This window comes from Salvelinus alpinus, chromosome 11, assembly GCF_045679555.1.
Source record: "Salvelinus alpinus chromosome 11, SLU_Salpinus.1, whole genome shotgun sequence".
NCBI lineage: Eukaryota > Metazoa > Chordata > Actinopteri > Salmoniformes > Salmonidae > Salvelinus > Salvelinus alpinus.
Window position 1 is genome coordinate 1,289,893 of NC_092096.1, and position 16,184 is coordinate 1,306,076.

General features: G+C 47.3%; 1 protein-coding gene across 1 annotated transcript; it reads left to right on the top strand.

The window, feature by feature from the left end:
* The first annotated feature begins 4,733 nt into the window (after window positions 1–4,733).
* On the top strand, window positions 4,734–5,681 carry LOC139534830 (uncharacterized). The gene has a single exon (XM_071334285.1). It carries the CDS (start codon window positions 4,734–4,736, stop codon window positions 5,679–5,681), a length of 948 nt encoding a protein of 315 aa, XP_071190386.1.
* Window positions 5,682–16,184: the final 10,503 nt, after the last annotated feature.

A 16,184-nucleotide genomic window follows, 5' to 3' on the forward strand; every position in this document is an offset into this window, starting at 1 on the left:
TCGTGTTTGTTCCCACCTGTGTTCATGGGAATATTGTTTTGAGTTATTGCACGTAGCATCTCTGTAGTCACGGTTGTTAGTTTATTGTTTATTTGTTTTTGGTCTTTGCTCAATTTCGCTTTCTAATAAATAATGTGGAACTCAACATCCGCTAAGCCTTGGTCCATTTCTACAAACGAACGTGACAGGATGTGACATATGGCCAATATACCACATACCAAGGGCTGTTCTTAGGCAACGTGCATGGGGTACAGCCCTTAGCCGTGGTATATTGGACGTATACCACAAAACCCCCGAGGTGCCTTACTGCTGTTATAAACTGGTTACCAACGTAATTAGAGCAGGAAAGATACATGTTTTGTCATACCCGTTGTATACAATCTGATATACCACGGCTGTCAGCCAATCAGCAATCAGAGCTCCAACCAGTTTAGTTTATACAGAAACAGACACACTGTGTTTTGGTTTATTCTCCAATTACACGTGATTAATCGCTCCAGTGGATTAACTGTTTGGCTATTTGTCTATTTATAACCGTGTGATCAGTGTGATGTTATGAACTGTGCATGAGAACAGCCACCGCCGCTATGGAACCTGGCCTGGCCGTGTAGTGGGGTGGAGAATACTTCAAATATGCAACACAGATGAAGTGAGTGAGTAGTATAGTATATAGATATATATAGTGAGTACTACGTATGTCTAGCTGACATGTTGGAGCAGGTGTACTGACAGTTTGGGAAAAATAGGATACAAATTTGATAATTTTTTCAACACCCTATTTGCACTGCTTCTATAGAATGACCCATATAGAACACTACTTCTATAGAAGGACCCATATACAGTGGGGAGAACAAGTATTTGATACACTGCCGATTTTGCAGGTTTTCCTACTTACAAAGCATGTAGAGGTCTGTAATTATTATCATAGGTACACTTCAACTATGAGAGACGGAAGCAAAGACCAAAAACAAATCACATTGTATGATTTTTAAGTAATTAATTTGCATTTTATTGCATGACATAAGTATTTGATACATCAGAAAAGCAGAACTTAATATTTGGTACAGAAACCTTTGTTTGCAATTACAGAGATCATACATTTCCTGTAGTTCTTGACTAGGTTTGCACACACTGCAGCAGGGATTTTGGCCCACTCCTCCCTACAGATCTTCTCCAGATCCTTCAGGTTTCGGGGCTGTCGCTGGGCAATACGGACTTTCAGCTCCCTCCAAAGATTTTCTATTGGGTTCAGGTCTGGAGACTGGCTAGGCCACTCCAGGACCTTGAGATGCTTCTTACGGAGCCACTCCTTAGTTGCCATGGCTGTGTGCTTCGTGTCGTTGTCATGCTGGAAGACCCAGCCACGACCCATCTTCAATGCTCTTACTGAGGGAAGGAGGTTGTTGGCCAAGATCTCGCGATACATGGCCCCATCCATCCTCCCCTCAATACGGTGCAGTCGTCCTGTCCCCTTTGCAGAAAAGCATCCCCAAAGAATGATGTTTCCACCTCCATGCTTCACGGTTGGGATGGTGTTCTTGGGGTTGTACTCATACTTCTTCTTCCTCCAAACACGGCGAGTGGAGTTAGACCAAAAAGCTCTATTTTTGTCTCATCAGACCACATGACCTTCTCCCATTCCTCCTCTGGATCATCCAGATGGTCATTGGCAAACTTCAGATAGGCCTGGACATGCACTGGCTTAAGCAGGGGGACCTTGCGTGCGCTGCAGGATTTTAATCCATGACGGCGTAGTGTGTTACTAATGGTTTTCTTTGAGACTGTGGTCCCAGCTCTCTTCAGGTCATTGACCAGGTCCTGCCGTGTAGTTCTGGGCTGATCCCTCACCTTCCTCATGATCATTGATGCCCCACGAGGTGAAATCTTGCATGGAGCCCCAGACCGAGGGTGATTGACCGTCATCTTGAACTTCTTCCATTTTCTAATAATTGCGCCAACAGTTGTTTCCTTCTCACCAAGCTGCTTGCCTATTGTCCTGTAGCCCATCCCAGCCTTGTGCAGGTCTACAATTTTATCCCTGATGTCCTTACACAGCTCTCTGCTCTTGGCCATTGTGGAGAGGTTGGAATCTGTTTGATTGTGTGTGGACAGGTGTCTTTTATACAGGTAACGAGTTCAAACAGGTGCAGTTAATACAGGTAATGAGTGGAGAACAGGAGGGCTTCTTAAAGAAAAACTAACAGGTCTGTGAGAGCCGGAATTCTTACTGGTTGGTAGGTGATCAAATACTTATGTCATGCAATAAAATGCAAATTAATTATTTAAAAATCATACAATGTGATTTTCTGGATTTTTGTTTTAGATTCCGTCTCTCACAGTTGAAGTGTACCTATGATAAAAATTACAGACCTCTACATGCTTTGTAAGTAGGAAAACCTGCAAAATCGGCAGTGTATCAAATACTTGTTCTCCCCACTGTAGAACACTACTTCTATAGAATGACCCATATAGAACACTACTACTGTAGAAGGACCCATATAGAACACTACTACTGTAGAATGACCCATATAGAACACTACTTCTATAGAAGGACCCATATAGAACACTACTTCTATAGAAGGACCCATATAGAACACTACTTCTGTAGAATGACCCATATAGAATACTACTTCTGTAGAATGACCCATATAGAACACTACTTCTGTAGAAGGACCCATATAGAACACTACTTCTATAGAAGGACCCATATAGAACACTACTTCTATAGAAGGACCCATATAGAACACTACTTCTATAGAAGGACCCATATAGAACACTACGTCTGTAGAAGGACCCATATAGAACACTACTTCTATAGAAGGACCCATATAGAACACTACGTCTATAGAAGGACCCATATAGAACACTACTTCTATAGAATGGCCCATATAGAACACTACTTCTATAGAATGACCCATATAGAACACTACTTCTATAGAATGAACCATATAGAACACTACTTCTGTAAAAGGACCCATATAGAACACTACTTCTATAGAATGACCCATATAGAACACTACTTCTATAGAAGGACCCATATAGAACACTACTTCTGTAGAAGGACCCATATAGACCACTACTTCTATAGAATGACCCATATAGAACACTACTTCTATAGAATGACCCATATAGAACACTACTTCTATAGAATGACCCATATAGAACACTACTTCTGTAGAAGGACCCATATAGAACACTACTTCTATAAAAGGACCCATATAGAACACTACTTCTGTAGAAGGACCCATATAGAACACTACTTCTATAGAAGGACCCATATAGAACACTACTTCTATAGAATGACCCATATACAACACTACTTCTGTAGAATGACCCATATAGAACACTACTTCTATAGAAGGACCCATATAGAACACTACTTCTATAGAAGGACCCATATACAACACTACTTCTGTAGAATGACCCATATAGAACACTACTTCTATAGAAGGACCCATATAGAACACTACTTCTGTAGATGGACCCATATAGAACACTACTTCTATAGAAGGACACATATAGAACACTACTTCTATAGAAGGACCCATATACAACACTACTTCTATAGAAGGACCCATATAGAACACTACTTCTATAGAAGGACCCATATACAACACTACTTCTATAGAAGGACCCATATAGAACACTACTTCTGTAGAATGACCCATATAGAACACTACTTCTATAGAAGGACCCATATACAACACTACTTCTATAGAAGGACCCATATAGAACACTACTTCTATAGAAGGACCCATATAGAACACTACTTCTGTAGATGGACCCATATAGAACACTACTTCTATAGAAGGACCCATATACAACACTACTTCTATAGAAGGACCCATATAGAACACTACTTCTATAGAAGGACCCATATACAACACTACTTCTATAGAAGGACCCATATAGAACACTACTTCTATAGAAGGACCCATATACAACACTACTTCTATAGAAGGACCCATATAGAACACTACTTCTATAGAAGGACCCATATACAACACTACTTCTATAGAATGACCCATATAGAACACTACTTCTGTAGAAAGACCCATATAGAACACTTCTGCCCCCTCCCTCCCTCCATCTCTCTCCTCTGTCTCAGACCCTGGTCAACCTGCCCCTCTCCTCTCTTTGTGATAGATAGGAGTCTACTTATCCACATTGTTATGGTCTGCCTCCCAAATGGCACCCTCATCCCTATGTAGTGCACTACTACCAATAGGGCTCTGGTCAAAACTTGTGCACTATATAGGACACAAGGTGTCATGTGGGATGTACACTTGTTCTGTTCAGCAGACCATGAGGCTCTCTGTTCCGACAGACCATGAGGCTCTCTGTTCCGACAGACCATGATGCTCTCTGTTCCGGCAGACCATTGTCTGAGGTTGAAAGGCTGAGGGAGGAAATCTATTATTTTGCTGAAATTAGATTTAGGTTTCCTCAGTTTAGAGCTGAACGATTGGAAGAGTCTGCTGTGCTCTCGCTGTAACCTTTATCAACTATTCTTCTGTCTGTGAGAATTATTCAGCTCATTTTTATTTTTATATTCCATTTATAACAATCACATTTATTCCACTACTACAGAAACATAGACATGTTCCAGTGTCTCCCAGATGGTTCACCAGCCCCCATGTTCCAGTGTCCCCCAGATGGTTCACCAGCCCCCATAGACATGTTCCAGTGTCCCCAGATGGTTCACCAGCCCCCCATGTTCCAGTGTCCCCCAGATGGTTTACCAGCCCCCCATGTTCCAGTGTCCCCAGATGGTTCACCAGCCCCCCATGTTCCAGTGTCCCCAGATGGTTCACCAGCCCCCCATGTTCCAGTGTCCCCAGATGGTTCACCAGCCCCCCATGTTCCAGTGTCCCCCAGATGGTTCACCAGCCCCCATAGACATGTTCCAGTGTCCCCCAGATGGTTCACCAGCCCCCCATGTTCCAGTGTCCCCAGATGGTTCACCAGCCCCCATAGACATGTTCCAGTGTCCCCCAGATGGTTCACCAGCCCCCCATGTTCCAGTGTCCCCCAGATGGTTCACCAGCCCCCATGTTCCATTGTCCCCCAGATGGTTCACCAGCCCCCATAGACATGTTCCAGTGTCCCCCAGATGGTTCACCAGCCCCCCATGTTCCAGTGTCCCCCAGATGGTTCACCAGCCCCCCATGTTCCAGTGTCCCCAGATGGTTCACCAGCCCCCCATGTTCCAGTGTCCCCCAGATGGTTCACCAGCCCCCCATGTTCCAGTGTCCCCCAGATGGTTCACCAGCCCCCCATGTTCCAGTGTCCCCAGATGGTTCACCAGCCCCCCATGTTCCAGTGTCCCCAGATGGTTCACCAGCCCCCATGTTCCAGTGTCCCCCAGATGGTTCACCAGCCCCCATGTTCCAGTGTCCCCAGATGGTTCACCAGCCCCCCATGTTCCAGTGTCCCCCAGATGGTTTACCAGCCCCCCATGTTCCAGTGTCCCCCAGATGGTTCACCAGCCCCCATGTTCCAGTCTCCCCCAGATGGTTCACCAGCCCCCCATGTTCCAGTGTCCCCCAGATGGTTCACCAGCCCCCTATGTTCCAGTGTCCCCCAGATGGTTCACCAGCCCCCCATGTTCCAGTGTCCCCCAGATGGTTCACCAGCCCCCATATTCCAGTGTCCCCCAGATGGTTCACCAGCCCCCATAGACATGTTCCAGTGTCCCCCAGATGGTTCACCAGCCCCCCATGTTCCAGTGTCCCCCAGATGGTTCACCAGCCCCCATAGACATGTTCCAGTGTCTCACAGATGGTTCACCAGCCCCCATGTTCCAGTGTCCCCCAGATGGTTCACCAGCCCCCATAGACATGTCCAGTGTCCGCCAGATGGTTCACCAGCCCCCCATGTTCCAGTGTCCCCAGATGGTTCACCAGCCCCCATAGACATGTTCCAGTGTCCCCCAGATGGTTCACCAGTCCCCATGTTCCAGTGTCCCCCAGATGGTTCACCAGCCCCCCATGTTCCAGTGTCCCCAGATGGTTCACCAGCCCCCCATGTTCCAGTGTCCCCCAGATGGTTCACCAGCCCCCATAGACATGTTCCAGTGTCTCCCAGATGGTTCACCAGCCCCCCATGTTCCAGTGTCCCCCAGATGGTTCACCAGCCCCCATGTTCCAGTGTCCCCCAGATGGTTCACCAGCCCCCATAGACATGTCCAGTGTCCGCCAGATGGTTCACCAGCCCCCCATGTTCCAGTGTCCCCCAGATGGTTCACCAGCCCCCATGTTTCAGTGTCCCCCAGATGGTTCACCAGCCCCCCATGTTCCAGTGTCCCCCAGATGGTTCAATGGAGTAGAGGCCTGAGGGAACGCACTTAATGTATTGTGTAAAGTGTTATGAAATGTAATGTCATGTAATATTTTACATTTTATATAACTTTCTTAGTGTTGCTGGACCCCAGGAAGAGCAGCTGCTGCCTTGGCAGAAACTAATGGGGATCCATAATAAACTCCAGGAAGAGTAGCTGCTGCCTTGGCAGGAACTAATGGGGATCCATAATAAACCCCAGGAAGAGTAGCTGCTGCCTTGGCAGAAACTAATGGGGATCCATAATAAACTCCAGGAAGAGTAGCTGCTGCCTTGGCAGGAACTAATGGGGATCCATAATAAACCCCAGGAAGAGTAGCTGCTGCCTTGGCAGGAACTAATGGGGATCCATAATAAACCCCAGGAAGAGTAGCTGCTGCCTTGACAGGAACTAATGGGGATCCATAATAAACCCCAGGAAGAGTAGCTGCTGCCTTGGCAGGAACTAATGGGGATCCATAATAAACCCCAGGAAGAGTAGCTGCTGTCTTGACAGGAACTAAAGGGGATCCATAATAAACCTCAGGAAGAGTAGCTGCTGCCTTGGCAGGAACTAATGGGGATCCATAATAAACCCCAGGAAGAGTAGCTGCTGCCTTGGCAGGAACTAATGGGGATCCATAAGAAACCCCAGGAAGAGTAGCTGCTGCCTTGGCAGGAACTAATGGGGATCCATAATAAACCCCAGGAAGAGTAGCTGCTGCCTAGACAGGAACTAATGGGGATCCATAATAAACCCCAGGAAGAGTAGCTGCTGTCTTGACAGGAACTAAAGGGGATCCATAATAAACCCCAGGAAGAGTAGCTGCTGCCTAGACAGGAACTAATGGGGATCCATAATAAACCCCAGGAAGAGTAGCTGCTGTCTTGACAGGAACTAAAGGGGATCCAAAATAAACCCCAGGAAGAGTAGCTGCTGCCTTGGCAGGAACTAATGGGGATCCATAATAAACCCCAGGAAGAGTAGCTGCTGCCTTGGCAGGAACTAATGGGGATCCATAAGAAACCCCAGGAAGAGTAGCTGCTGCCTTGACAGGAACTAATTGGGATCCATAATAAACCCCAGGAAGAGTAGCTGCTGCCTTGGCAGGAAGTAATGGGGATCCATAAGAAACCCCAGGAAGAGTAGCTGCTGTCTTGGCAGGAACTAATGGGGATCCATAAGAAACCCCAGGAAGAGTAGCTGCTGTCTTGACAGGAACTAATGGGGATCCATAATAATCCCCAGGAAGAGTATCTGCTGCCTTGGCAGGAACTAATGGGGATCCATAATAAACCCCAGGAAGAGTAGCTGCTGCCTTGGCCAGAACTAATGGGGATCCATAATAAACCCAAGGAAGAGTAACTGCTGCCTTGGCAGGAACTAATGGGGATCCATAATAAACCCCAGGAAGAGTAGCTGCTGCCTTGGCAGGAACTAATGGGGATTCATAATAAACCCCAGGAAGAGTAACTGCTGCCTTGGCCAGAACTAATGGGGATCCATAATAAACCACAGGAAGAGTAGCTGCTGCCTTGGCAGGAACTAATGGGGATCCATAATAAACCCCAGGAAGAGTAGCTGCTGCCTTGGCCAGAACTAATGGGGATCCATAATAAACCCCAGGAAGAGTAGCTGCTGCCTTGGCAGCAACTAATGGGGATCCATAATAAACCCCAGGAAGAGTAGCTGCTGCCTTGGCCAGAAATAATGGGGATCCATAATAAACCCCAGGAAGAGTAGCTGCTGCCTTGACAGGAACTAATAGGGATCCATAATAAACCCAAAGAAGAGTACCTGCTGCCTTGGCAGAAACTAATGAGGATCCATAATAAACCCCAGGAAGAGTAGCTGCTGCCTTGGCCAGAACTAATGGGGATCCATAATAAACCCCAGGAAGAGTAGCTGCTGCCTTGGCAGGAACTAATGGGGATCCATAATAAACCTCAGGAAGAGTTGCTGCTGCCTTGGCAGAAACTAATGAGGATCCATAATAAACCCCAGGAAGAGTAGCTGCTGCCTTGGCAGAAACTAATGGGGATCCATAATAAACCCCAGGAAGAGTAGCTGCTACCTTGGCAGGACGTAATGGGGATCCATAATAAACCCCAGGAGGAGTAGCTGCTGCCTTGGCAGGAAGTAATGGGGATCCATAATAAACCTCAGGAAGAGTTGCTGCTGCCTTGGCAGAAACTAATGAGGATCCATAATAAACCCCAGGAAGAGTAGCTGCTACCTTGGCAGGACGTAATGGGGATCCATAATAAACCCCAGGAGGAGTAGCTGCTGCCTTGGCAGGAAGTAATGGGGATCCATAAGAAACCCCAGGAAGAGTAGCTGCTGTCTTGGCAGGAACTAATGGGGATCCATAAGAAACCCCAGGAAGAGTAGCTGCTGTCTTGACAGGAACTAATGGGGATCCATAATAATCCCCAGGAAGAGTATCTGCTGCCTTGGCAGGAACTAATGGGGATCCATAATAAACCCCAGGAAGAGTAGCTGCTGTCTTGGCAGGAACTAATGGGGATCCATAAGAAACCCCAGGAAGAGTAGCTGCTGTCTTGACAGGAACTAATGGGGATCCATAATAATCCCCAGGAAGAGTATCTGCTGCCTTGGCAGGAACTAATGGGGATCCATAATAAACCCCAGGAAGAGTAGCTGCTGCCTTGGCCAGAACTAATGGGGATCCATAATAAACCCAAGGAAGAGTAACTGCTGCCTTGGCAGGAACTAATGGGGATCCATAATAAACCCCAGGAAGAGTAGCTGCTGCCTTGGCCAGAAATAATGGGGATCCATAATAAACCCCAGGAAGAGTAGCTGCTGCCTTGGCAGGAACTAATGGGGATCCATAATAAACCCCAGGAAGAGTAGCTGCTGCCTTGGCCAGAACTAATGGGGATCCATAATAAACCCCAGGAAGAGTACCTGCTGCCTTGGCAGAAACTAATGAGGATCCATAATAAACCCCAGGAAGAGTAGCTGCTGCCTTGGCCAGAACTAATGGGGATCCATAATAAACCCCAGGAAGAGTAGCTGCTGCCTTGGCAGGAACTAATGAGGATCCATAATAAACCTCAGGAAGAGTTGCTGCTGCCTTGGCAGAAACTAATGGGGATCCATAATATACCCCAGGAAGAGTAGCTGCTACCTTGGCAGGACGTAATGGGGATCCATAATAAACCCCAGGAGGAGTAGCTGCTGCCTTGGCAGGAAGTAATGGGGATCCATAATAAACCTCAGGAAGAGTTGCTGCTGCCTTGGCAGAAACTAATGAGGATCCATAATAAACCCCAGGAAGAGTAGCTGCTGCCTTGGCAGAAACTAATGGGGATCCATAATAAACCCCAGGAAGAGTAGCTGCTACCTTGGCAGGACGTAATGGGGATCCATAATAAACCCCAGGAGGAGTAGCTGCTGCCTTGGCAGGAAGTAATGGGGATCCATAATAAACCCCAGGAAGAGTAGCTGCTGCCTTGGCAGGACGTAATGGGGATCCATAATAAACCCCAGGAGGAGTAGCTGCTGCCTTGGCAGGAACTAATGGGGATCCATAAGAAACCTCAGGAAGAGTAGCTGCTGTCTTGACAGGAACTAATGGGGATCCATAATAAACCTCAGGAAGAGTAGCTGCTGCCTTGGCAGGAACTAATGGGGATCCATAATAAACCCCAGGAAGAGTAGCTGCTGCCTTGGCAGGAACTAATGGGGATCCATAAGAAACCCCAGGAAGAGTAGCTGCTGTCTTGACAGGAACTAAAGGGGATCCATAATAAACCTCAGGAAGAGTAGCTGCTGCCTTGGCAGGAACTAATGGGGATCCATAATAAACCCCAGGAAGAGTAGCTGCTGCCTTGGCAGGAACTAATGGGGATCCATAAGAAACCCCAGGAAGAGAAGCTGCTGCCTTGGCAGGAACTAATGGGGATCCATAATAAACCCCAGGAAGAGTAGCTGCTGCCTAGACAGGAACTAATGGGGATCCATAATAAACCCCAGGAAGAGTAGCTGCTGTCTTGACAGGAACTAAAGGGGATCCATAATAAACCCCAGGAAGAGTAGCTGCTGCCTAGACAGGAACTAATGGGGATCCATAATAAACCCCAGGAAGAGTAGCTGCTGTCTTGACAGGAACTAAAGGGGATCCATAATAAACCCCAGGAAGAGTAGCTGCTGCCTTTGCAGGAACTAATGGGGATCCATAATAAACCCCAGGAAGAGTAGCTGCTGCCTTGGCAGGAACTAATGGGGATCCATAAGAAACCCCAGGAGGAGTAGCTGCTGCCTTGACAGGAACTAATGGGGATCCATAATAAACCCCAGGAAGAGTAGCTGCTGCCTTGGCAGGAACTAATGGGGATCCATAATAAACCCCAGGAAGAGTAGCTGCTGTCTTGGCAGGAACTAATGGGGATCCATAAGAAACCCCAGGAAGAGTAGCTGCTGTCTTGACAGGAACTAATGGGGATCCATAATAATCCCCAGGAAGAGTATCTGCTGCCTTGGCAGGAACTAATGGGGATCCATAATAAACCCCAGGAAGAGTAGCTGCTGTCTTGGCAGGAACTAATGGGGATCCATAAGAAACCCCAGGAAGAGTAGCTGCTGTCTTGACAGGAACTAATGGGGATCCATAATAATCCCCAGGAAGAGTATCTGCTGCCTTGGCAGGAACTAATGGGGATCCATAATAAACCCCAGGAAGAGTAGCTGCTGCCTTGGCCAGAACTAATGGGGATCCATAATAAACCCAAGGAAGAGTAACTGCTGCCTTGGCAGGAACTAATGGGGATCCATAATAAACCCCAGGAAGAGTAGCTGCTGCCTTGGCGGGAACTAATGGGGATCCATAATAATCCCCAGGAAGAGTATCTGCTGCCTTGGCAGGAACTAATGGGGATCCATAATAAACCCCAGGAAGAGTAGCTGCTGTCTTGGCAGGAACTAATGGGGATCCATAATAAACCCCAGGAGGAGTAGCTGCTGCCTTGGCAGGAAGTAATGGGGATCCATAATAAACCCCAGGAAGAGTAGCTGCTGCCTTGGCAGGACGTAATGGGGATCCATAATAAACCCCAGGAGGAGTAGCTGCTGCCTTGGCAGGAACTAATGGGGATCCATAAGAAACCCCAGGAAGAGTAGCTGCTGTCTTGACAGGAACTAAAGGGGATCCATAATAAACCTCAGGAAGAGTAGCTGCTGCCTTGGCAGGAACTAATGGGGATCCATAATAAACCCCAGGAAGAGTAGCTGCTGCCTTGGCAGGAACTAATGGGGATCCATAAGAAACCCCAGGAAGAGTAGCTGCTGTCTTGACAGGAACTAAAGGGGATCCATAATAAACCTCAGGAAGAGTAGCTGCTGCCTTGGCAGGAACTAATGGGGATCCATAATAAACCCCAGGAAGAGTAGCTGCTGCCTTGGCAGGAACTAATGGGGATCCATAAGAAACCCCAGGAAGAGTAGCTGCTGCCTTGGCAGGAACTAATGGGGATCCATAATAAACCCCAGGAAGAGTAGCTGCTGCCTAGACAGGAACTAATGGGGATCCATAATAAACCCCAGGAAGAGTAGCTGCTGTCTTGACAGGAACTAAAGGGGATCCATAATAAACCCCAGGAAGAGTAGCTGCTGCCTAGACAGGAACTAATGGGGATCCATAATAAACCCCAGGAAGAGTAGCTGCTGTCTTGACAGGAACTAAAGGGGATCCATAATAAACCCCAGGAAGAGTAGCTGCTGCCTTTGCAGGAACTAATGGGGATCCATAATAAACCCCAGGAAGAGTAGCTGCTGCCTTGGCAGGAACTAATGGGGATCCATAAGAAACCCCAGGAAGAGTAGCTGCTGCCTTGACAGGAACTAATGGGGATCCATAATAAACCCCAGGAAGAGTAGCTGCTGCCTTGGCAGGAACTAATGGGGATCCATAATAAACCCCAGGAAGAGTATCTGCTGTCTAGGCAGGAACTAATGGGGATCCATAAGAAACCCCAGGAAGAGTAGCTGCTGTCTTGACAGGAACTAATGGGGATCCATAATAATCCCCAGGAAGAGTATCTGCTGCCTTGGCAGGAACTAATGGGGATCCATAATAAACCCCAGGAAGAGTAGCTGCTGTCTTGGCAGGAACTAATGGGGATCCATAAGAAACCCCAGGAAGAGTAGCTGCTGTCTTGACAGGAACTAATGGGGATCCATAATAATCCCCAGGAAGAGTATCTGCTGCCTTGGCAGGAACTAATGGGGATCCATAATAAACCCCAGGAAGAGTAGCTGCTGCCTTGGCCAGAACTAATGGGGATCCATAATAAACCCAAGGAAGAGTAACTGCTGCCTTGGCAGGAACTAATGGGGATCCATAATAAACCCCAGGAAGAGTAGCTGCTGCCTTGGCGGGAACTAATGAGGATTCATAATAAACCCCAGGAAGAGTAACTGCTGCCTTGGCCAGAACTAATGGGGATCCATAATAAACCCCAGGAAGAGTAGCTGCTGCCTTGGCAGGAACTAATGGGGATCCATAATAAACCCCAGGAAGAGTAGCTGCTGCCTTGGCCAGAACTAATGGGGATCCATAATAAACCCCAGGAAGAGTAGCTGCTTCCTTGGCAGCAACTAATGGGGATCCATAATAAACCCCAGGAAGAGTAGCTGCTGCCTTGGCCAGAACTAATGGGGATCCATAATAAACCCCAGGAAGAGTAGCTGCTGCCTTGACAGGAACTAATAGGGATCCATAATAAACCCAAAGAAGAGTACCTGCTGCCTTGGCAGAAACTAATGAGGATCCATAATAAACCCCAGGAAGAGTAGCTGCTGCCTTGGCCAGAACTAATGGGGATCCATAATAAACCCCAGGAAGAGTAGCTGCTGCCTTGGCAGGAACTAATGGGGATCCATAATAAACCTCAGGAAGAGTTTGCTGCTGCCTTGGCAGAAACTAATGCGGATCCATAATAAACCCCAGGAAGAGTAGCTGCTGCCTTGGCAGAAACTAATGGGGTTCCATAATAAACCCCAGGAAGAGTAGCTGCTGCCTTGGCAGGACGTAATGGGGATCCATAATAAACCCCAGGAAGAGTAGCTGCTGCCTTGGCAGGAACTAATGGGGATCCATAATAAACCCCAGGAAGAGTAGCTGCTGTCTTGGCAGGAACTAATGGGGTTCCATAATAAACCCCAGGAAGAGTAGCTGCTGCCTTGGCAGGAACTAATGGGGATCCATAATAAACCCCGGGAAGAGTAGCTGCTGCCTTGGCAGGAAGTAATGGGGATCCATAATAAACCCCAGGAAGAGTAGCTGCTGCCTTGGCAGGAACTAATGGGGATCCATAATAAACCCCAGGAAGAGTAGCTGCTGCTGCCCAATAAGGCTATCCTCAATGTCTCTAATATCCTGCTCTAACCTCTGATTAGTAGACATTATCCTAGCTGTCACCACCATTGTCTTAGGTTCTCAAACTCAGCTTTCCTCCCTTTCCAACTCTCCCTAAAGACACCGAACCCCTCGCAAAATGAGACATCATGCAATAATTTAGCACTAAAGTCCCCGTAAGAACTTGGACGAGGTGAAACAGACATGATATAATCAAATGTTATCATGTGATGGTCTGAGAAGCATCTAGGGCAGATCTGAGAGCCCAAAACTCTGTTACAGCTCCCCCTACTGACATAGACCCCTGTTAAAGCTCCCCTTACTGACATAGAACCCTGTTACAGCTCCCCTTACTGACACAGAACCCTGTTACAGCTCCCCTTACTGACATAGAACCCAGTTACAGCTCACCTTACTGACACAGAACCCTGTTACAGCTCCCCTTACTGACACAGAACCCTGTTACAGCTCCCCTTACTGACATAGAACCCAGTTACAGCTCACCTTACTGACACAGAACCCTGTTACAGCTCCCCTTACTGACACAGAACCCTGTTACAGCTCCCCTTACTGACATAGAACCCAGTTACAGCTCCCCTTACTGACATAGAACCCTGTTACAGCTCCCCTTACTGACACAGAACCCTGTTACAGCTCCCCTTACTGACATAGAACCCAGTTACAGCTCCCCTTACTGACACAGAACCCTGTTACAGCTCCCCTTACTGACACAGAACCCTGTTACAGCTCCCCTTACTGACATAGAACCCAGTTACATCTCCCCTTACTGACACAGAACCCTGTTACAGCTCCCCTTACTGACATAGAACCCAGTTACAGCTCCCCTTACTGACACAGAACCCTGTTACAGCTCCCCTTACTGACACAGAACCCTGTTAAAGCTCCCCTTACTGACACAGAATCCTGTTACAGCTCCCCTTACTGACATAGAACCCTGTTACAGCTCCCCTTACTGACACAGAACCCTGTTATAGCTCCCCTTACTGACATAGAACCCTGTTACAGCTCCCCTTACTGACACAGAACCCTGTTAAAGCTCCCCTTACTGACATAGAACCCTGTTACAGCTCCCCTTACTGACATAGAACCCTGTTACAGCTCCCCTTACTGACATAGAACCCTGTTACAGCTCCCCTTACTGACACAGAACCCTGTTAAAGCTCCCCTTACTGACATAGATCCCTGTTACAGCTCCCCTTACTGACACAGAACCCTGTTATAGCTCCCCCTACTGACATAGAACCCTGTTACAGCTCCCCTTACTGACATAGAACCCTGTTATAGCTCCCTTACCGACATAGAACCCTGTTACATCTCCCCTTACTGACACAGAACCCTGTTAAAGCTCCCCTTACTGACATAGAACCTATTCAGCCTTGTATATGAATAGCTCCTCCCCTCCGCTACCTTCATCCATGTATGGCTCCTCCCTCCCTGATTTCTGTCCCTCCACACATCCACCGTGCTGTTTCAACAGATTGGTTAAGACCACCCACAACTGTGGATTAGCTTCTTTCCAGTTCCTGTCCGGTGTGTAATCTGTTTTCCAGTTCCTGTCTGGTGTGTAATCTGTTTTACAGTTCCTGTCCGGTGTGTAATCTGTTTTCCAGTTCCTGTCCGGTGCGTAATCTGTTTTCCAGTTCCTGTCCGGTGTGTAATCTGTTTTCCAGTTCCTGTCCGGTGCGTAGTCTGTTTAACAGTTCCTGTCCCATCCTCCATTACTATACAGCTCTCTCTCTGTCGTACTGCAGCAGCTCCTGTCTAAGCGTCTCAAAAAGCTACACCCGGTCAACCCCTGACCTGGGATCATAGACATTAACATACAGAACCCCTCTACTGGGAGCAGAGACATTAACAAACAGAAACAGACCCCCCCCCCCCCCCCCCCCCCCCCCCCCCCCTGACAGAACCACTAACACCCTCCCCTTCTCCACCTCTGAGGTAGATATTACTTTAAAGATCGAGGCCTGATTAGATTTGCTGTACTTACATTGGAACCATGACTAAAGACGTTCCCTCCCACTCCATGCACCACACTAGCTCATTACCACGATCACTGTGGGTCTGATGTAAGAACAGCTATTTAAAAGGTTATGTCACCTAAACTCAAACACTACAGCTCTCTTATTCACATCTCTTCACCCAATTAATGTTTAATGAACTCTTAAAGACTCCATAAACAGGAAGGACAAGGAAAGCAGGAAACCAAACAGAGGTAACATCATGATCCATCAACAGAGGTAACATCATGATCCTTCAACAGAGGTAACATCATGATCCATCAACAGAGGTAACATCATGATCCATCAACAGAGGTAACATCATGATCCATCAACAGATGGTAACATCATGATCCATCAACAGATGGTAACATCATGATCCATCAACAGAGGTAACATCATGATCCTTCAACAGAGGTAACATCATGATCCTTCAACAGAGGTAACATCATGATCCATCAAC